This window comes from Schizophyllum commune (genome assembly GCF_000143185.2).
Source record: "Schizophyllum commune H4-8 unplaced genomic scaffold SCHCOscaffold_11, whole genome shotgun sequence".
Classification (NCBI taxonomy): Eukaryota; Fungi; Basidiomycota; class Agaricomycetes; order Agaricales; family Schizophyllaceae; genus Schizophyllum; species Schizophyllum commune.
In genome coordinates, this window is record NW_026089548.1 from 632589 (window position 1) to 651837 (window position 19249).

Below are 19249 nucleotides of genomic sequence, written 5' to 3' on the forward strand. Positions count from 1 at the left end.
CACGTGCTAAATCCAATTACGGAAATATTGGTGTTCAACTTCTCTGTATACAGGATACGGGCTTGAGAGTGGCTTCGACGAGGTCGTGTATGCGATATATCGGCAATAAATATGACAGCGGCGGTAACTAAGTCAGCAAATAAGATAACAGGGCGTTTACGTCTGCTTGTAGTCCCCGGCCGCCATGCTGGAATGGGATGTCAGATTAATTGTTGAGAGCTTGTCAAGCTAGAAGTGACTCACCGAACCTTCGTCATGTGGTCGTAGACCTTACGGTACGAGCCAAACTTGAGGCTGCAGAAGTGGTGAACGAACGTCAGACGGACAAGAAGGGAAAAAACGCACTAGGTCTCGTTGTCACCGAAATGGCCCTTCAGTGACTGCGAGATGATGCTCTTGCCGGAGTCCGCGTCCTTGATCTTGTAATCCATGGAGCCATTGGGACCGAAGGTGATCCTGAAAATTGATCAGCAACATATCTACACCCTCCAAGTCGCACACTCACTTCATCGTATGCTGAACCGTCCGATCCACATAATCATCCCACGACGCGCTCGCGCACCCTCCCCCGCACAGCTCCTCGCTCTCGATCCCAATCTTCCCCTTCCTGGCCGTCAGCGTCAGCAGCGGCGGGTCCACGTGGTCGAGCTTGATCTGCGTGAGGTGGAAGAAGTTGTCGCTGGTCCCCGTCTCGCCCGAGACGTAGGTCTTCCACTCGTACGTGCGCGTCTTGCCCGCGGGCTGGTCGGGCGCGCGGAACTCGTTGCGCTGGCGCGGGGAGTCGAGGTGCTTGGTGTCGAGGTTTTTGGAGCCGTCGGAGGACAGCTCAAACTGGTAGCAGTCAGAGATGCCGATGCTGGCGAAGTCGCCGGTGCAGGGGTATTCGAGGATACCTAGGAGGGTTCAGAAAGGGTAGACGAAAGAATGAGTGACGTACCAGCCATCTGCCAGTCGACCTGGTTGTTGAAGCCTTTGCCGTAGCGGAAGTCGGTGCCGTCATTGAGGACTTTCGCAGAGGCACGGGTGGCGACGAGCGCGAGAGCGAGTGGAGTGATAAGTTGCATCTTCATGATTACAAGAGATCGGACAAGGGGATCAATGAAAGGAATGTGAAGTTAAGGGAAGGAAAGCTTGAATCCACTGCGTAGATCTCATGGCTGGTGCTTCGAGTACTTATACGAAGACGGGTGTATCACCCCCGAGGGCCAGCGTCGGCGCAGACGGCGATTCGGTTTGACCTAAATAGGTAGCTCCCTGTACCAGGCCCGCGCCGGGAGCTGGCTCTTGTGCCCGCATAAGCCTGGAGCAGCGTTGCAGGTTGAGGTACGCGCGCCGAAGAGCGGATCTCATTTGGGATGTCTAGCACGTTTACCTGGAGCGGCTAGCCCTTCTACCTGTCGCGTTCTCACATCGTTCTCGGTAGCGAGCGCGTACTTGAAACTGACCGTTATTGGATCGTCGTCGACGGGGATTGTAAGGTTAGTTGGCCTTCACAACGAGCGGCGGCCATGTCTCGATTGCTAGCTTTGGCACGGCAATGTCAAGTGTAGTGATCAGCAAGGCATAAGCGACGGAGAGGTCAGAACCACTCAGGAAACACAAGGAAGATGGACGGGGCAAGACCCAAGTGCAACGCCCGACCGATGATGCCCATGATGACGGTCGGAAGCAAGAGACGGAGCTTGCCGAAGCACGGTAGGATGCGACTGTTTGGTCTTGTGGGTCCCGCTAACGGATCCTTCATACTGTCATCGTTACCTTTTTTTCTGGCACTTCAAAGACACCTATAGGCAGCACATAAGCATTTAGATCAGTAGATAGAGCTATAGTACATATAGAGACATAGCGAGCCATACCAGCGGAGGGTACAAAAGCACATAGACCTAGAAGTAGATGGCAGAGCTTCGACGAGCTTGTAGTAGGCTGCAAGCAAGAAACATGGTGTCGCAGAGCCATGTAGCCAAGAAAGGGATAGGGGCGCGCATGCGTATGGGAGTACAGCAGAGTTCAACAGATGTCAGGCGCGCACGCGACACAAGAAAGGTCGCCATTCTCCCCGTGACAAGAAAGTGCGAAGCGACGCTAGCGAGATGCATGACGCGGGTCGTCTAGCACGGCACACAGCGCGCGTTGCGTCTACGACGCCGCCGCGGTCTCCTGCGTCTCCTTCTTCTTCACAAGCTCCTTGTGGATGTGCGGCAGGACGCCTCCGCCGGCAATCGTTGCGCTGACGAGCATATCGAGCTCCTCGTCGCCGCGGATGGCGAGGTAGAGGTGGCGCGGGGTGATGCGTTTGACGCGAAGATCCTTGGCGGCGTTGCCTATGGGGGGTGCGAGGGAAAGTTGCACAAAATGCATTCATCAATGATGAAGAAGGGGGGAAGAGAGGGAAGGGTAACGCGCGTCAGCGACGAAAAGTACACGATATGATATGGGTCACACACCCGCAAGTTCCAAGACCTCCGCGACGAGGTACTCCAGGACGGCGGCAGTGTATACCGCGGACTTGGCGCCGACGCGCACTTTGTGTTGGGAGGATTGCTTGAGGTAGCGGTGGACACGGCCGACGGGGAACTGATGCGCCACCAGGGTGATCGGGGTACGGTGAAAGATCGACCATGACATGAGTAGGGAAGGACGCGACAATCGAAGGGGATAATCAGAAAGAAGGGCAGCATAATCAGCATCTGATTCTGCACAGGGGAGATGCGCACGCACCTGCAGGCCTGCACGCGAGCTCCGTGTCATCTGCTTTCCATCCTGCGGCTTCGCAGCAGTAGCCTGCACCGGCGCCGATCCGGGCTTAATCTTCCCTCCTGAGTTTCTGGGCGGCATTGCGGTGGTATTTGACGAGCGTAGTGTTTGATTTTAGATTGAGGAGGCTCCGTTCGAGCCAGAAAGGTATGAACTTGGCTGAAGAAATGTGGGAATAAGCCTGGCGCTTTCGTCCGTTCAAGTTCGACTTTGTCGGGGGCGGGACGCGTGGGGCGCGCTCAAACTTGGGCGATGTAGTAGATTCGGTAGCCCCCCAGTGGACTATGATGACGAGGAATTTCGCTGAAGTCGTCGACGCGCGCGGCAGTGGTGGTTCAGGTCAACATGCGCGAGTTCCCTTTTCCAGAATGCAAATCAAATACGCCGTGCGCCGGGCTTTCGGACCGACAGGGCGTCACTGGACCAACAACTGCACTGCCTTCAACTACCATGGCCGTCCTTCTAGATCTCCCGCTGCTGTTGCAAGAATCTACTGCGTCCCCTGCTTCTCTTGGGAGAGGATAGGATGGCCTACGTCGTCATAGGTCAGGTGCCTAAGCAAGGCTATACCTACACCTTTGAACAGCATTCCAGCAAGGTATAAATGTGAACTGGGGAAAATGGCGACCTCACCCCTTCGTTCTTCCACCCTCACTTTGTACTCCTCGTCTCCCTACTCCTGACTCTACACCACTGGCTCGCTTCACTGCCCCCACCTTCTCCCGACCCTTCGGGGCAGCGGAGACAACAACGCATCGTCCAAGCGACGATGTTCATCTCAACGGCCGGTCCGTTGACGAGCCAAGGGCTCCGCCCGCTGCTCGTGTGCGCCGGGGGAACTCGACTGTGTCGGTTCTGCCGCGTTACTGGGACGATCGTCCGCCGCCTCGGTACGGCGCTCTATTCCCGCGAGTTGGCGGTAAGTCGGCGCGAACGGGGTGGATACTGTCAGTGTTGAGCTGATGTGTCGCCAAGGTGCACGTCCAAACATGGTCATGGGGGCCTCAAGGAGGAAGCAGCATCCGCCTGCGCTGAGTCGTCTGGCTGCTCGCGCTCATGAGGCACCAGGGGAGGTGAAGGTGTTGGTGTTCGTGCTGGTCATTTCGATCGTCGTTGCCATCACTGCTTTGTATCTCAAGAATTGTGCGTCATCACGATTTTTATTCTTATTTCCGTGGCTTACGCATTCGTACAGAAGCAGAGGCTTGATTGCATCGCGAGCACATTCCTCCTTGAATCCTTCGTCTTTCCTACACGTCGCCTACGTCTTTCACTTTGTCTGCACGGCACTAGTATCTACGATCATCAATGGCTTTCCAACGAAATGATTTTGATATACGCTCTTGTATGCGAATGCGATTACCTGGCGCTGGGCGCCATACCGAACTGTTTCTGACGACTCGAATTCACGAAATGTCACCTGACGGCTTTACTGCACTTACATATTCTGTACCATGTACATATATTGAAATGCAGAGGAATCTAACGGAGATCTGATACCGGTAATATTGAGTTGGCGATTCAGTTTCGCGAACGACACGCGTATGTGTGGCTTAAGTTCAACTCTCCACGTGCCCCGGCACCGAATGATCGTTAATTTCCACGTGGCGTTTCGAACGAGGCCATCACGTGATGACGCCACACGGCACCCATTGTGACTGCTCTCGAACTTATTCCGCCTTGTTCTCAACCTTCATCATCTACCTTCGCCCCTCGGCTCTTGGCTTACTCCTTCCTTCCTGCATATATACCCGTCAATCACCCCCTTATGACCCTCTTATGAGCTGCCAGCAACATGTCTAAGGTCAAAAAAGATGCTTACGCGCATCGTGAGTTCCATCTTGTGTCGGGGCGATGGGCAAACACTGACACTTGACGGACAAGGCCGCTTGAATTCCATCCCGGATCCTTTGGGCATGTCTACTTCCTTGCCACTGCCGCGTCCCTAGCTGACCAGACTCAGTGGTCGATTCGGACTCAGACTTCGCAGAGCAGCCTGCGAGGAGACCCAAGGCGCGGCAAGCCGAGATAGACAAAGCGCGACAAGCCGCGGTGGACAAGTCACGGAAACACACTCGCACAAGGAAGAATGGGGCGAAGACGCGCAGGGACTTGGAAGATCTGGCGTTTATCTTGAGCGATGAGGAGGATTCCGAGTCCGAGGAGGACATACCTCGGCGTGGGATGAAGGGTAGGAAAATTGGTGCGTGGCTAGTAACTTGGCATGGATCTGCTGGCTCACGATGCTCCTGTAGCGTCTAACTCTCGCGTGAAGGGCTGGAGGAAGTCGAGACCAAAGCCGGCGAATAATCCTCTTCTTGCTTACTTTGGTATGCAATGTCCGTAATGGAGTGCATGGGGCGCGGGCTGACAAATCACAGCCGACAAACCTCATCTACTTACCGTCGAGAATGACGCGGACGACGAGTCTGCCGACGCTGACGAGGAGGAGGAGGAAGAGGAAGTGGAAGAGGAAGAAGAGGAGGACCTATCCGGGTCCGAGGCTGAGGCACGTCGCGAACCTGATGAGCCCATAATCCTGAAGAGCATGATCGGCTTCGAGAAGAAGCCGCCATCGCCTGCGAAAGTACCTTCGCCTCCCGCACCTGCCGCTGTCGAGTCGGAGACTGGTGAGATTCGGTGTAATTTGTGCATCCCGAAATCGTAGCTGACTTCTCCCCTCAGAATCTTCGTCCCACGATGAGAACATCAAGCCCGCCGTGAGCCAGCCTACAACTCAAGAGCAGGAGGAGTCAGTGACAGGCGAGTTGCCACAAGTCTCATAGATGCATGATCCCTCTGACAAGTGAATAGAATCCTCGAGCGATGATGGTAGACCTGTCACGCGCATAACCGCGGACGACCCAAGGGCAGCATATCGATCATGGACTCCCATTACCACGACGGAAGGCGCGTCTCCAATCTTACTGAGATTGACGAAGGCGTGTACTGATCTACCACAAGAATCTTCGAGCGACGGAGACGTTAAGCCAGCAGCAGGTATCAAGCGTGCCGCTCCCCAGGATATGCAACACGATACCGACAAACGTCGCAAGGTGGCTCAGAGTCCGCGCAAGCCAGAAAGACCGCCTCAAGACCCCACCGAAGAATCCGAAACCGAGGACGACACCGACGGCGAATGCTACGCCATAAACCCTAAGCTCGAACCCCGCCCCGACATCCCCGACGCCCCCAAGCCCATCGGCCCCCACGTGCTCGACAAAGTCAAGAAGATATACATCCCGAATCCCGTCAACCGCTTCCTCCGCCCCTACCAGCGCGACGGCATCCAGTTCATGTACGACTGCTACAAGGAGAACCGCGGCGGGTGCCTAGGTGACGACATGGGGCTGGGGAAGACCATCCAGGTCATCAGCTTTCTGTCCGCTATCATGGGCAAGACGGGCACTGTGCGCGACCGGTACCGCCGGCGCGACTACGTGTCAGAGCTGCAGGACCGGCCGGACTGGCGCACCAACATGCCGCGCGCGAACGCGCGGTGGCCAACCGCGCTCACCGTCGTGCCCACGTCGACCGTCGCGAATTGGGACCGCGAGTTCAACAAGTGGGGCCACTTCGAGCTTGGGGTGTACACGTCGCAGCTGAACAAGGACGAGCGCGCGGGGATGCTAAGGGACTACAAATTGGGGCGGCTGGATCTTATCATCGTCTCGCATGACATGTTGAGGCGGGAGATCGATTCCTTTGACGACCTGGCGATCTCGTGCGTGTTTTTGGACGAGGCGCATGTTATCAAGCGGGCGGATGCGGGGTTGACGCAGGCTGTGAACCGCTTCGAGTGCATGCGGCGGTTTGCGTTGACGGGGACGCTGATTCAGAACTCGTATATGGAGATGCACCCAGTATTGGATTGGACGAATCCTGGAGCGTGCGTGTTATCCTTCTGTGAGCCGAGACATCTCGCTGACGAGCACCATATAGCCTTGGGACCAGAGCTCAATGGAAGAGTACGATCGTCAAGCCACTCGTCGTTGGACAATCTGCTTCTGCCACCGCCGAGCAGCGACGGAAGCAAGACGTATGCATCTCCTCCTCCCCCGTCCATTCCCGATTAACATTTGTGTAGGAAATTGCCGAAATCCTCAACAAGGTCATCCTCCCCAGATTCTTCCTGCGGCGCACAAAGTACCTCATCAAAGGACAAGTACGTATCTCCCTTTGTCGTGTATCCTCTCACGTATCTTCCAACTCAACGGACTGACATTTCTCTCGTAGCTGCCACAGAAACACGATGAAGCCGTGTTCTGTCCGTTGGCTCCTATCCAGCGAGAAGTGTACAAGCGCATCCTGGCTCTCCCTGAGGTCCAGGATCTAATCCTGAAGGAGGACCTGTGCCCGTGTGGGAGTAGAAAAGCGTGCGTATCGAGCATCCCTTACTGAATGGCTGGTTTGGCATACCTCGGATCCAATCACTGACTATCGTCGCAGCCGAAAGAATTGCTGCCACCCCTTCCAGCCGGAGAATCTGTTTGTGTACATGCACCACCTCATCTCCTGCGCGAACCATGTCGCGCTGTTGCTTCCTGGTGAGCACCTTCCTTTGCGCATATAGTAGTCCGCACGTTGTTAATCCGCGTCGTTGCCAGGCCCGAACGATACCCCAGAGCAGATCGAGCGGTACGCGGACCTCAACAAGCGCGTTATGAAGGATATATACGCAGACGAGGGCAAGCGGTACAAGCTCACGTACAGCCTGGCGATCCTGCAAAGGGATATGTGTGGGAAGCTCGACGTAAGCGATTCGAGCGCCTCGTCCTGGGTTTTGAAGTGTACTGAGTGCACCTCCGCAGATCCTGCGCGCCCTCCTCAAGCAGTGGTACAAGGAGGGATCGAACAAGGTCCTGATCTTCACCAAGTCCCTCAAGTTGATGGAGGTACTGGAGTTTCATATGAAGCGGGATTGTGAGTTGTCGACATCTGCAGTAGAGAAGGGGAAGGACGCTGATGCGTGGCCTTGACAGCGTACGAGTTCCGCAAGTTAGATGGCAGCGTGCCGCAGAAGTATCGTAAGTCCTCTTCCTCCGCCATATCACGTATCCCCCGTACTTGCAGTACGGTCACTGACAACCCACTCAGGCCAAAAGTACATTGACGAGTTCAACGAGCAGCCGGAGGTCTTTTGTTTTCTGATCTCGACGCTGGCTGGTGGCACGGGGATCAACTTGACTGCGGCGAATAAGGTGGTCATCTTTGGTATGTGTCTTTGCTTGTTTCTCTCATGACGAGGGTCTGACCGTTGTTCGATGCTAGATCCCAATTGGAACCCCGCGCATGACTTGCAGGCGATGGACCGGTAAGTTCTGGCTTGAAGTGTATGACGAACAACTTTGCTGACATCCTATCAGCGCTTTCCGCTATGGGCAAACGCGGGATGGTGAGTCAAGACTGCTCGCATGCGCAGACAGATCGGTGACTATAGTTGCAGTATACGTGTATCGCCTCCTTGGCGGCGGATCGCTGGAAGAGCTTGTCTACGCGCGGCAGCTTTACAAGCAGCAGCAGATGGCCATCGGCTACGATGCGAGTGCGCAGACTCGGTGAGTGTCACCCTGTTCTCTTCGCTGCCGCCGTTACCCTCCTGTGCCCCTGTCTCTCGCCATCTTTTGCCCGATTAACTCATCGATTCCTTTTGCTAACCCCACCCACCAGCTTCTTCACTGGCGTCCAGGGCGACCCGCAGAAACAGGGCGAGCTCTTCGGCATCAAGAACATGTTCACGTACCACGAGGACGAGCAGACGACGAAGATGGCCATCGAGCGGGCGACGATCGCAGATCTGGACTTTAACCTTGCCAAGGGCAGTGCGGGGTCGTTGAAGAAGGGCAAGGACGGGAAGAAGTTGTTGGGAAAGGAGGAGGCGGCAGACCTGCGTGGGCTGGGGGCGTTCATGTTCGATGATTTGTGTGAGTGGGATGGGTTTGGGCGATTCGCGGGGGAGAGAGTGCTGATGAAAATATACACAGCCCCCAAGAAGAAACAGAAACAGCCGCAGACCGCGGAGCAGCGCATCCTCAGCGAGGGCGGGGTCACGTACACGCATCGCAACGACGAGCTGATCAAGGGCGCGCCGAGGAAGTCAGCGGCGAGAGCGAGCACGAGCAAGGCCCCGGTTGCGAAGGTGCTTTCTCACTTGATTACGACGTATTGAATGGAGTGCTCATGCTGTCATGTAGAAACCGCGCGCCAGCACGAGCAAGGCGAAGGCGACGAGCACATTGCAGTCAGATCCGAACTGGCCACCGCGGCGAGGGAAGGTGTTCCGCGAGGCGAAAGCTGCGGCGCTGGCGGCCGGGGTGCCATATGTCCCGCCTCCCAGAGGGCAGCTGCCTACGCCGCCTGTGGTCCCGCCCAAAGCGGCGACGCCGCCTACAGCTGCGACGTCTCCATACAAATCGCCAACGCCACCCAACCCGGCGAGGGGCACTCGAACATACAAGCAGAGGTACGTATTAGATCATGTGTTATGGCGGCCATATCGCTGACTATATATCATAGGTTGTTAGACAAGTACGAGGTCTTGGTGGCGTTGGGAATCGTCAGCGACCGTGCCAGCTTGCTGGAGTATGCAAAAGAGTTGTGCGTACGTTCGGTGCTTTGTTAATTGATATGGCGCTTAAAAATTTACAGCGAGAACGAGACCGAGGAGCAGAAGCAGAAGATCCTGACTCGCCTGGACGAATTCCAAGAGGAGCGCTTCTCGCAATCGCAGGCCGCTGGCAAAAGCTGAACTCTGGGATTGCAGCTGCTTGGTGGGGAACGACAGGCTGCACTGTATCTTTATTGTATATGTACCATACCCATGTACGGGCGACTCGAATATTGTAGCATAGCAGCGCACTCATAGATGTTGTGGGTCCATGGATTTCAGTCACGTCATCATGAGTTACCGGATCTGTTCACTCCTTTGTTCTCGACTCCCATCTCATCCTCTCTTCTCCTTGATTGCACATCACCAGGTGCGGCCTCAACAACCGAATCGCCATGTCGAATCCAACAGACCTGCAAACACCTGGCCCGCCGACGCCCTTGACGCCGCCTCCAGCCCGTCAGCTTGCTCTACTGCGCTGCAGTAAGCGCCGCGACCTGACGCGAGATTACAGCCAAGATTGGGGTGAAGGCGGACTTGCCGCCGGTCGAGGATCCAACTCCCCCGCTGCAGAAGGAGGGCGGTGATGTGACGGGTGCGTGCGGCGCGTCGCTAGCTTGAGCGCTGGTGGATTGATGTGCGCCACAGACATCTCCCAGCTATCGACGGCGCAGCTGTACCAGCTGAATCAAGTGCGTGGACCGATGAGCCTAATATGACACCCCAGCTGAAACTAAGCCCCTTCTAGGAATTTCTGGACTCCACGGTCGACCCTACGCGCCCACTGATCGACGAGGCACAACCTCTGGCCGTGCTCCGCACCGAGTACGAAAATGGGTCCCCTTCGTTCGTGCAGCAGATCGACTGGTTGGAGGGGAAGGGATTCCATGCAATCAGGAGGACGCGGGGTGCGTATTCCGCCACTCACTCCGAGCTCTACTGACCGGCCTCGTCGCAGGTGACGGCGACTGCTTCTACCGTTGTACGTTGTCCTGCCCCAATCCTCATCCTCCCCCATCCCTTATCCGTTCCCAACACTCACTCCCTCCCCAGCCGTCGCCTACCTCTTCGTTGAGCGCCTCTTCTCTGCACCCGACCCCGCGCTCTCCGTCACCACCGCGCTCTCCAGCCTCGAGGAGACCCTCAAGCTGCTCAAGAAGGCCGGCTTCGAGGACATCGTTGTTTCGGGGTTCTACGAGCCGCTGGAGGAGCTCATTCGGAATATCGTCCAGCCCGTAGACGGGGAGATGCTCACGCTGACTGGGCTGCTGAAGGCGTTTCAGGAGCCGATGAGTGAGTGGGGTTCACCCGTATTTGTGATTGAGATCTCTGTGCGATCGGGAGTATGTGCTTGCAGTCTGGGATCGTACTTGCAGTCAGATTCCCTTTACTGATCTATAGAGGACTCTGGTTACCCTTGAACACCACAACGGACTGACCACTCCCCTCCCAGCCTCGAACTCGATTGTGACCTACCTGCGCATGCTCACGTCCGCGAAGATACGCACGGAGCCGGACGACTTCGCGCCCTTCCTCATCCACCCGGAGCTGGGCGAGATGATGGACCCGCGGGAGTTCTGCGAGACGAACGTGGATCCGACGGGGAAAGAGGCGGGTGAGTGAAAGCTTGGCGGGAGGGTTTGCTGTTGTTCTCCGCCATTGGGGGCATAGCGTATCGTCGGGGCATGGCGTGGTGCAGCCTATGAAGCTCGAGAGGCGCAAGGGGCCATGCATTGCGCCTGTGTCGCCGCTCCAGTAACATCCGCGTCTCCGCTTCAGTGACGTCCGCGCCCACCGAAAAGAACCCTCCCTCCTTCATCACTCCACCAACTAACATCCTTCCCCAGATCATGTCCAGATGACCGCACTGTCGCAAGCCCTCGGCCTCAACATCGACATCGCGTACCTCGATGGCCGGAGTGCTGACGGCACCGTCGAATTTGTGCGGTTTAGGAGTGCGCCAGACGAGGGGGAGAAGGCGATGGTGTTGCTGTATAGGTGCGTGCGCGGTACATAGCCTGGATATCTTTGCTTGGGCTGGGCCACGCGCGGATGCACCCGGATGCACTCGGGCTAGGCCATGCGCGGATGCACACGCTGACTGCCCATCCGTTCCGTCGCAGGCCCGGTCACTATGATATCCTCATCGGGAAGTCGTGAAGGACAGCGGCGGATATGGGGTTTGGGAAACTTATCAGTTGTGATGCGGCGTGTGGATCGTGGTGTAGTGATAAATAGTGCAACGCTTTTGGATATGACTGCATGTTAGCTCGGCGGACCCCAGAGCGCAGTTCGTTGAAGCCCTGGTATGAATTCAGACACGCGGCAGAGCTGTTCGTGGTGGCTTAGCTGCCTCTTCGTCCGGCAGGCGCATTTGAGGCATCTGAGACGGCTACGCAGGGTCGATGTTTCGTGCGCGGATGAATCTATAGAGTCCTGCAGCTGGTGAGGACGAGGCTTTAGCCGATAGCGCGCCAATAACCCGAACTCCCTTGGAACATCAACTCCAACTTGAACAAGGGATTGTGGGCGCCTTGATGGTGGGTCACGTGCAGCCCTGTTTTAGTTTGGTCCCGTCAAGGTTCGCAACATCGTTGAACTTCGTTTTGAACTTGAAGCCAGTTCATCACGGCCGATGTTCGCGGTTCTCTCCCGTTCCTCGCGTTCAAGTCCTCCTCTGAGTATAGCTCGCTCTTTCAGACCTGCTTTCTCAACTAGTCTACTGCAATGCAAGCCACACATCGCAGCGATGCACACCGTAACATACGGTAAGCCTGCGACAAGCCAGAGCAGGTGCGCTAGCGGGCAAACAGCCGCGTAACTGCAGACGAAGAATCCCTGTTCTCCATGACGAAGTACAAGTGGCTGTACAACAACGAAGAGCGTACGTATCTACTATCCAGTAGCGCCCGTGAAACCGATGCCCGACTAACCTCTGCAACAGAACTTGCAGCTCGTCACGTGCGGTTCGACATTGAGGCTCTCCTCGACTTAGCCGTGCGCGCGGCCAATGCTAAGCGATGCACCTCTGTAGAGAAGGTGTACGATGGTGCGTTGACGCCAGAGCATCTCCAACTCGGAACTGATACCCTAATAGGTACGCTGAATCGCGTAATTGGCCTCAAGTTCGACAATGATGTCGAGTACATCGTCAAGATACCCTTCCCGGTCACTGGGCCGAAGCATCTATGCACGGCGAGCGAGGTTGCGACACTGGACTACCTCCGAACTGAGCTCGATGCTCCTGTCCCACGCGTAGTGTCGTGGTCGTCTCATGCCGAGTCTTCGCCACTGGGCACAGAGTACATCATGTACGAGAAGATACGCGGGCTGCCTCTATCCGAGTTCGACAAGACGGATCTGCCTGTGCAGGACGATCCCTACGTTCTCATCTTGCCCACGATCGTGGCGGTTGAGGCCAAACTGACGGTGCGAGCCTTTTCCCAGATTGGGAGTCTCTACTACAAGGATGATGTGCCCGAACACCTGCGTCGTGATCTGCCTCTGCATACTGCCAGGGAGCACCGTTCAGTAAACTCCGAGCGCTTCTGTGTGGGCCCTACCGTCGAGCATGAATTCTATCGCGCCGGGCGGTCCCGTTTGGACATCGACAGGGGACCCTGTGCGTGGTTTGCTACAAACCGGATAACGCAGCTAACCTCACTCAGGGCTTGATAACCGCGAGTACATGGTTGCTCTGGGCGAGTGCGCACGTGCGGCCATTGGCGCTGGTCTTGAGGCGGATCCCGACGGCGCCTACAGTGACCTTGTCTCGAAGTACATGCAGCTCCTTCCCTTCATTGCACCACCGCGAACTACCGTCAGCCTTTGGCACCCGGATCTCCATGCGGGCAACATCATCATCGAAGAGGACGTGGAAACGCCGTCTGTAAATGGCATCATCGACTGGCAGGGCGCGGTCGTTGCGCCGTACTACCAGCAGTACCAAGTTCCCGCGGCTTACAGCTACGAGGAAGACACGGACCTTGTTCTGTACGTTCCAGGCCGTGCTCCCGTTGTCACTCAGGGGCACGAGGATCGATCACCCGAGGAGAACGACCGTGCAGCTCGCTATCTCCGCCACGCATGGCGCGCTTACATGCACCGGGCGTTCATGGAAATGGCCGACGAGCGCCTCGCCAAGGACCTCTACGAAGAAGACGGGAGCGCAAGCTTCCTGCGCCTAGCCACACTTCCCACGGGCACCATCGCCCGGGGCGCGCGCAGCTTGCCTCATATTCGCCGCAGCCTCCGGCTTGTGCGCGATCTGTGGGGCCCGCTCGTCGGCATCGACGACGACGACAAGCCCTTGAAGCCCTTCCCCTTCGCCCTCCCTGATGCAGACGAGCAAGAAATCGACGAGGCGATCGAGCAGTTCCCCCAGGCGATGGCGCATTACCGCGACTTTCTGGCTCGGTTCGACATGAAGCCGGAAGCGGAGGGTCTCGTGAGGGCGGAGAAGTACGAGGAGGCCAAGGAAGCGGCCGGCGCTGCGCTTCAGGCTGCGCTCGACAGTGCGTCTTCCCCGGAGGAGAGAGAGCGGATTGCGAAGGCGTGGCCGTTGCAGGATGGGAAACACTCCTATGGTGCGGAGCGCTGCTGGTAGGTTGGGCTTTTCGTTCCAACGCCGTCGCGGCGTGAGTAGTGCTAGTGGGTTATCGCTGCGTGTACGAACTTGCTCGACATGAATGTCGTAGGCCTTATCTATGACCTGAAGTTCAGACGTCTTGATTTAGCTGGAGATACCCTAAGTCAAGTATGTGCCTATTAAACGGTAGGAAAAAGCTTTATTTTACGTCTTCCAACTGCTTGTGTTAGCATCAACAATAGCTTCGGTGTTCCGGGCAGAGGGATTTGACTAGCTGAAGAGGTTGCAAGTTGAACTTGGCACGTGTCACAGATCGTGGCGATCACGGTCGGGCGCTAAAATATGTTGTGTCTTCCCACTGCGTTGCGCGCGCTGCCAGTTACTCTGTTTGGGAAGCTACATCTGTGGTGGACACTATCCACCTGTCCCTTTGGCAATATCAATCTCCCAACTGGTTAGTAGGCGCCCAGCTGCATGCTTGGCCATGGCCTGTCTTCGATCTTTCGACGAAGTCCCCTTCCCCTCACTGTATTCCCCCACAGACGTTTCGTACACAAACGCATGTCTGAAGCGGACTACGACACTTGGACGAAGGAGGAGCTCATAAGCCGCCTCGTCCAGCTCGAGAGCCACGGCAGCAGCAAACCGTCGGCCAAGGGCAAAGGCCGCGCGCAGGACGAGTCAATCGATTGGGCGAACGCGCCCCGGCGAAAGATTGCGCTCAAGTTCTGCTATGGAGGGTGGGATTTTGGAGGTCTAGCTATCCAGAAGGACCGGACGCCGCTGCCAACCGTGGAGGGGAAGCTGTTCGGCGCGCTCGTGCGCGCGCGCCTCGTCGATCCGAAGGGCGGGCTGGAGGGTTGCGGCTGGGAGCGATGTGGGAGGACAGACCGAGGGGTCAGCGCAGCGGGCCAGGTCATCTCGCTTTGGGTACGCAGCGCGCTCTCGCAGGAGGAGCTCACGCCGACTGTCCCCACACCGATCGAGCCCGCGCCACCAGAACCTACACCTCAGTCCTCATGCACCGACTCTTCAGACGATGACTTCCTCCCCGGCCTTGACACCGAAGATATCGGTACCCTCGCACACCCACCCGCAAAGGCCACCCCCACAGAGGAGCACCCCTTCATATACATGATCAACCGCCACCTCCCCGACACCATCAAAATCCTCGCCTGGTCTCCTGTCGACCCCTCTTTCTCCTCGCGCTACTCGTGCACCTGGAGGCACTACAAGTACTTCTTCTCCCCCGTCGGACTCGATGTCGCTGCCATGCGCGCCGCGTGCGCGTACCTCCCCGGCACGCACGACTTCCGCAACCTCTGCAAGATCGACCCGACGAAGCAGCTCGACCAGTTCCGCCGCGATATTCTGCACGCGAGCATCTCGCCCGTCGACGCGAGCAATCCTGGCGGCATGCACGTCTTCGACCTGAAGGGCTCATCGTTCCTCTACCATATGGTACGCAACATCATGGGCGTGCTGCTGTCCATTGGCGCGCGACTCGAGCCCCCGACGCTGCTCCCGGCGCTCATGAACGTTGCCCCGGGCGTGGAGCCGACGACAGGTCCGCCACCTGCAGAGCCGTTGCCCGTCGTCGAGTGCCGCCCCGAGTACATGATGGCAGACGCGCTGCCGCTGACGCTCTGGGACTGCGGCTATCCCGAGGGCGCGGTCAACTGGCAGCCCGAGACGCGCGACTCGCACTCGATGGTGTACCGCGCGCTGGACTCGACTGCGGAACGCTCGCTCATCCAGACGACGCTGTGGCAGCACTTTGTCGATGCGGGGAGGCTGTTAAACCATGGGCCAGAGCCGAATCAGACGGTGCTTAGCCGCGTGCTGCCGGGGCCGCAACTACGCGCCGTCATTCCGTTAGAGCACAGCGCACCGACGACGACATCTGGCGATGAAGCTGCCGCGCCAGCGGTCATTGTGGAGGACGCAGCCCTCTCTGCTCCTCGCAACGTCTTCATCCCCCTCGGAGGCGGCACGCACCGCAAGATGATGTCCGCCAAGTACGTGCCGGTCTTGCAGCGCAACCGCCTCGAGCATTTCGAGGTGCAGAACGCGCGGTGGCGGGAGAAGGCAAGGCAGAAGGGGCTGAAAATCCCAGATCATGCGCCCGAGGATGCGGAGGAGTAGACGCGATCCAGGGACAAGCCTGCCTGGTGCAGCTCGGCACACGAGAGAGCAGCAGTGCGTCTGAGGCGCTCCTCACGATTCCCATCCCGCTGACGGGGTCTACACTACAGTAGCCAGCATGTATAGACAAAATGGCGCGCCTATGTGACGTGACCAGTGAACACGAACAATGAGCAGGCCCAGTCGGCGATTGCCGGAACACCTTGTCCAGAACAATGGAGGCGACATAGCGCCTCGCGTGACTCCTGCGGGCCTGACTGCCCTATCGTCCGCACCTTGAGGGCGTCACTCACGACAAACCATCATGAGCATCCCCTTGAGCAAGATTTTCTCGACGTTCTCGCTCGCCGTCATGCAATACGAACGCGCCGACTTCGGCATCGGGAATGAGGAGGAGCTGCACTGGGCGATCGTCGCCGTCCACACCAACGACAACGAAGTCAAAGGCTATGCATCTTGGCAGGCCATCGACCGCCACTATAGCGACGGACGTCCCAACCCGGTCGTATGGGAGCTACACTATTCGCCGGACGTGCGCCTCAATCAGGATGCCAAGTGTCTGGGTGGCGTGTATATCGGCCAGTTGAAGGGCCAGGACGTGAAGAAGCTGAACAAGGTGAGCTGTGGCTGCTTGTTCATCGGATTCGTTAGGTTGCGGTGGACGCAGGGAACTCATTCGACTGCTTGCAGCTCATCCACGCCACTGCTCAACCCAGGCCCAAATTCGATGGATGGAACTGCAGGGATTGGGTCCTGGAGGTCGTCAAGGACATCCTTGTTCCCAATGGTTGGGCGGACGCTGCCATTGTAACGCAGCAGTCGCTGCTTCCGTCGCTCAAGGTCGCGGCGCCCGCGACAGTGACAGCGCGCGAGGAGAACATGCTGGCAGCGCCGCGCGTGGCACCATTCCAAGTTCCGGTGAGTCCATTGCTGCAGTGCGAGTGCCTTGTCGCTAATGTCGATATGCAAGGCTTAAGCTCTGAAGTGGCTTATGGGCGAATCATCGAATTGTGCTATGCGTCACTGCGATTCATTTAACGGTTCTGGTTCTGAAAGCGTAGCTAGGGAGTGTGTGTAGAATGTGGATCGAGCCTTGGCAAGTCGCAAGGAAGGTGCCCACAAGCGCGCTCGCGGGGTTTGAACTCGGACAAATTCAAACTGGCTTGTCGAATTGACGTGCGCGGCCGGAAACGGCCGTTCGCCACTCACTCAGGACTGTCATCATCCCTCGAAGACGAGCAATGGACAAACCTCCCCGATCATCATGCACGAACTCTTTGAAAGATCGATACTGCTACTGGCCTTCCTTCTTCGGGTTCATGTTCTCTGGCGCCAAGGATGCGACGCTAAATCGACATACCGCCATGCCTGCCCTCAAGCCCCCCTTCCAACGTTCTCCTGTCGAGAAACATACGCCTTGCGTAACGTCCGATATTCTTTGCAAAATCTATGTGAATGGCCCCACGTGTCTGCATCTGTCCAAATCGCAAAAGTCGTGCTTTCCTTGGCAGACCTGCCACTCATAGGCGCGCACAACAATCACTGTGCGGACTTGTCAAGCTGGCTTCGCGTCGCCCTTCAATGGCTCCGGTCTCTGTAAAGATGGTCGATTACTTGAGGAATGGAGCGAGGAAAGACGTGCGTTGCTCCGAGCCATGGACAAAGCTCTGACACGGTCCGTGGTCGCGACGACGAAGGGGGATATTATCCGGTTTTTCCGTTTCCAAGCGGTACGATAGGTGCGTTCTTTCATCCTTGTTTGCCCCGCGCATGGCGACACCTAACAAACTTTCTGATACGTACACTGTACAGAGCAAACGAGGCAGCCTTTCATGCCCGTCGTTTGGCATGTAAATATGCTGATTTCCTGCCATTCAAGCGCGAACAAATCACTATTGATGAACGATATACCAGCACTGTTTGCTGCTGCAGCCCACCTAGCCGACGTATGCGCGTCGGGATGGAATGTTGAGGCAAGGTTTGCTCGTCGGGCTTGCGCGACAAACAGCACTCGGGTGGTCTCTCAGGTTTTTTTGCAGGACGACAGGCTCGGCTAGCAGCTAGCTCTGCAGGTATAAGAACCTGTTCGATGACCGTCCCTGTAATCTCCACCGCTCTGCCCAGCTACAGCCCGCTACACCAGCCAGCACCACCACCTTCGCCACCAAATCACCACCGATGGACTCCCTCTCGAAGCTCTTTGGCAGCAAGTCCGACCTCCCCCTCGCCGTCGTCCAGTACAAGCGCGAAACTTTCGGCGTGGGCACCGAGGAAAATCTACACTGGGCGATCGTCGCCGTGGCCTCGAATAAGTCTGGCATCGTCGTGGGCGCGCTGTGGCAGGCCGTCAACCGCGTGAACCCTGACGGGCCGCGGGTCGTCTGGGAGCTCGACCACCGCACTCAGGTCGAGCTCAACGCTTCTGCGAGGTGCCTCGGCGGCGTCATCATCGGCAGCATCAAGGGCAAGGACGTCGAGAAGCTCAACACTGTGCGTCCGGCCTTTCTTCCGCTGTATTCGTGTGGCGCCGTAGCTAACTTATCCTCCCGCAGCTTATTCAGAGCAACCATATGCCGCAGATCAAGTCCCAGGGCTGGAACTGCAGGACATGGGTGATGGAAGTTATCCAGTACACCCTTATGTTGAAGGGGTGGGCCAATAAGCCCATCGCGACGGAGGCTTCGCTGCTTCCCTCTTTGAAGGTGGCGGCCAGAACCACTCGTGACGCCTCCATCAAGGAAGGCAAGATGCAGCCGTTGCTCATCGACTTTATCGCTTGATCGACCAAGCGACGACATCCTTTTCCTCAAGTTATTGTAGTGTGCCAGTCATAATATAGAGTTCGACGTGTTTCCATCTCGATATCCTTCCTGAACTCACGCACTGTCGTGAGGCCACCATAATCCAGCGCCATCCGCGACAGGAGGTATGTAGTATTATGTAGTGACCTTTGCATTGCTCACGGAATTAACCTGCAATTTCTGGACGTCGTGCACGAGAAACTTTCGCATGTCCGTGCCACCCCCAGCACATACCCTCACTTCCGCTCAAACATCATTCGAACGCCCAATCTTCAAATGTCAACGCGATCGCGTCCGCGAGGAACGGCCGTAAGTTTGCCTATACGAACTTATGTCATTTGTGCAATGGGGCAT

The 19249-nt window shown here is 57.0% G+C and overlaps 9 protein-coding genes across 9 annotated transcripts; 7 read left to right on the plus strand and 2 right to left on the minus strand.

Moving 5' to 3' along the window:
* Window positions 1-81: 81 nt before the first annotated feature.
* Window positions 82-1389, minus strand: SCHCODRAFT_02638591 (uncharacterized protein). Its single transcript, XM_003028270.3, has 5 exons — window positions 938-1389; window positions 506-893; window positions 346-456; window positions 244-294; window positions 82-187 (listed from the first exon to the last, which is right to left on the minus strand). Exons 1-5 carry the CDS (start codon window positions 1068-1070, stop codon window positions 157-159), a joined length of 714 nt encoding a protein of 237 aa, XP_003028316.2. The 5' UTR covers window positions 1071-1389; the 3' UTR covers window positions 82-156.
* A 384-nt stretch (window positions 1390-1773) lies between these two features.
* On the minus strand, window positions 1774-3105 carry SCHCODRAFT_02638593 (histone-fold-containing protein). Its single transcript, XM_003028271.2, has 3 exons — window positions 2719-3105; window positions 2445-2574; window positions 1774-2321 (listed from the first exon to the last, which is right to left on the minus strand). Exons 1-3 carry the CDS (start codon window positions 2833-2835, stop codon window positions 2137-2139), a joined length of 432 nt encoding a protein of 143 aa, XP_003028317.1. The 5' UTR covers window positions 2836-3105; the 3' UTR covers window positions 1774-2136.
* An 87-nt stretch (window positions 3106-3192) lies between these two features.
* SCHCODRAFT_02552772 (uncharacterized protein) lies at window positions 3193-4258 on the plus strand. Its single transcript, XM_050343682.1, has 3 exons — window positions 3193-3673; window positions 3730-3897; window positions 3950-4258. Exons 1-2 carry the CDS (start codon window positions 3524-3526, stop codon window positions 3787-3789), a joined length of 210 nt encoding a protein of 69 aa, XP_050198158.1. The 5' UTR covers window positions 3193-3523; the 3' UTR covers window positions 3790-3897; window positions 3950-4258.
* A 1485-nt stretch (window positions 4259-5743) lies between these two features.
* On the plus strand, window positions 5744-8923 carry SCHCODRAFT_01160285 (uncharacterized protein; the record flags this gene model as incomplete). Its single annotated transcript, XM_003027985.2, has 14 exons — window positions 5744-6643; window positions 6697-6793; window positions 6842-6919; window positions 6991-7130; window positions 7204-7301; window positions 7362-7507; window positions 7587-7677; window positions 7737-7781; window positions 7852-7968; window positions 8026-8068; window positions 8121-8149; window positions 8201-8312; window positions 8425-8678; window positions 8739-8923. The coding sequence occupies exons 1-14, from the start codon at window positions 5781-5783 to the stop codon at window positions 8921-8923; spliced, it is 2298 nt and encodes a 765-aa protein (XP_003028031.1). The 5' UTR covers window positions 5744-5780.
* Window positions 8924-9712: 789 nt separating this feature from the next.
* Window positions 9713-11742, plus strand: SCHCODRAFT_02638603 (cysteine proteinase). Its single transcript, XM_003027986.2, has 9 exons — window positions 9713-9820; window positions 9876-9956; window positions 10010-10053; window positions 10110-10269; window positions 10320-10343; window positions 10415-10654; window positions 10815-10976; window positions 11209-11359; window positions 11485-11742. The coding sequence occupies exons 1-9, from the start codon at window positions 9757-9759 to the stop codon at window positions 11519-11521; spliced, it is 963 nt and encodes a 320-aa protein (XP_003028032.2). The 5' UTR covers window positions 9713-9756; the 3' UTR covers window positions 11522-11742.
* A 466-nt stretch (window positions 11743-12208) lies between these two features.
* On the plus strand, window positions 12209-13967 carry SCHCODRAFT_02705003 (uncharacterized protein; the record flags this gene model as incomplete). Its single annotated transcript, XM_050346996.1, has 4 exons — window positions 12209-12245; window positions 12306-12410; window positions 12459-12983; window positions 13030-13967. 4 exons carry the CDS (start codon window positions 12209-12211, stop codon window positions 13965-13967), a joined length of 1605 nt encoding a protein of 534 aa, XP_050198159.1.
* Window positions 13968-14331: 364 nt separating this feature from the next.
* Window positions 14332-16307, plus strand: SCHCODRAFT_02638611 (tRNA pseudouridine synthase). Its single transcript, XM_050346034.1, has 3 exons — window positions 14332-14403; window positions 14492-16148; window positions 16205-16307. The coding sequence occupies exon 2, from the start codon at window positions 14511-14513 to the stop codon at window positions 16092-16094; it is 1584 nt and encodes a 527-aa protein (XP_050198160.1). The 5' UTR covers window positions 14332-14403; window positions 14492-14510; the 3' UTR covers window positions 16095-16148; window positions 16205-16307.
* On the plus strand, window positions 16074-17257 carry SCHCODRAFT_02638612 (uncharacterized protein). The gene is made up of 3 exons (XM_003027988.3): window positions 16074-16710; window positions 16785-17012; window positions 17065-17257. The coding sequence occupies exons 1-3, from the start codon at window positions 16399-16401 to the stop codon at window positions 17068-17070; spliced, it is 546 nt and encodes a 181-aa protein (XP_003028034.1). The 5' UTR covers window positions 16074-16398; the 3' UTR covers window positions 17071-17257.
* Window positions 17258-18093: 836 nt separating this feature from the next.
* Window positions 18094-18874, plus strand: SCHCODRAFT_02692314 (uncharacterized protein; the record flags this gene model as incomplete). The annotated part of the gene is made up of 2 exons (XM_003027989.2): window positions 18094-18584; window positions 18647-18874. Exons 1-2 carry the CDS (start codon window positions 18273-18275, stop codon window positions 18872-18874), a joined length of 540 nt encoding a protein of 179 aa, XP_003028035.1. The 5' UTR covers window positions 18094-18272.
* Window positions 18875-19249: the final 375 nt, after the last annotated feature.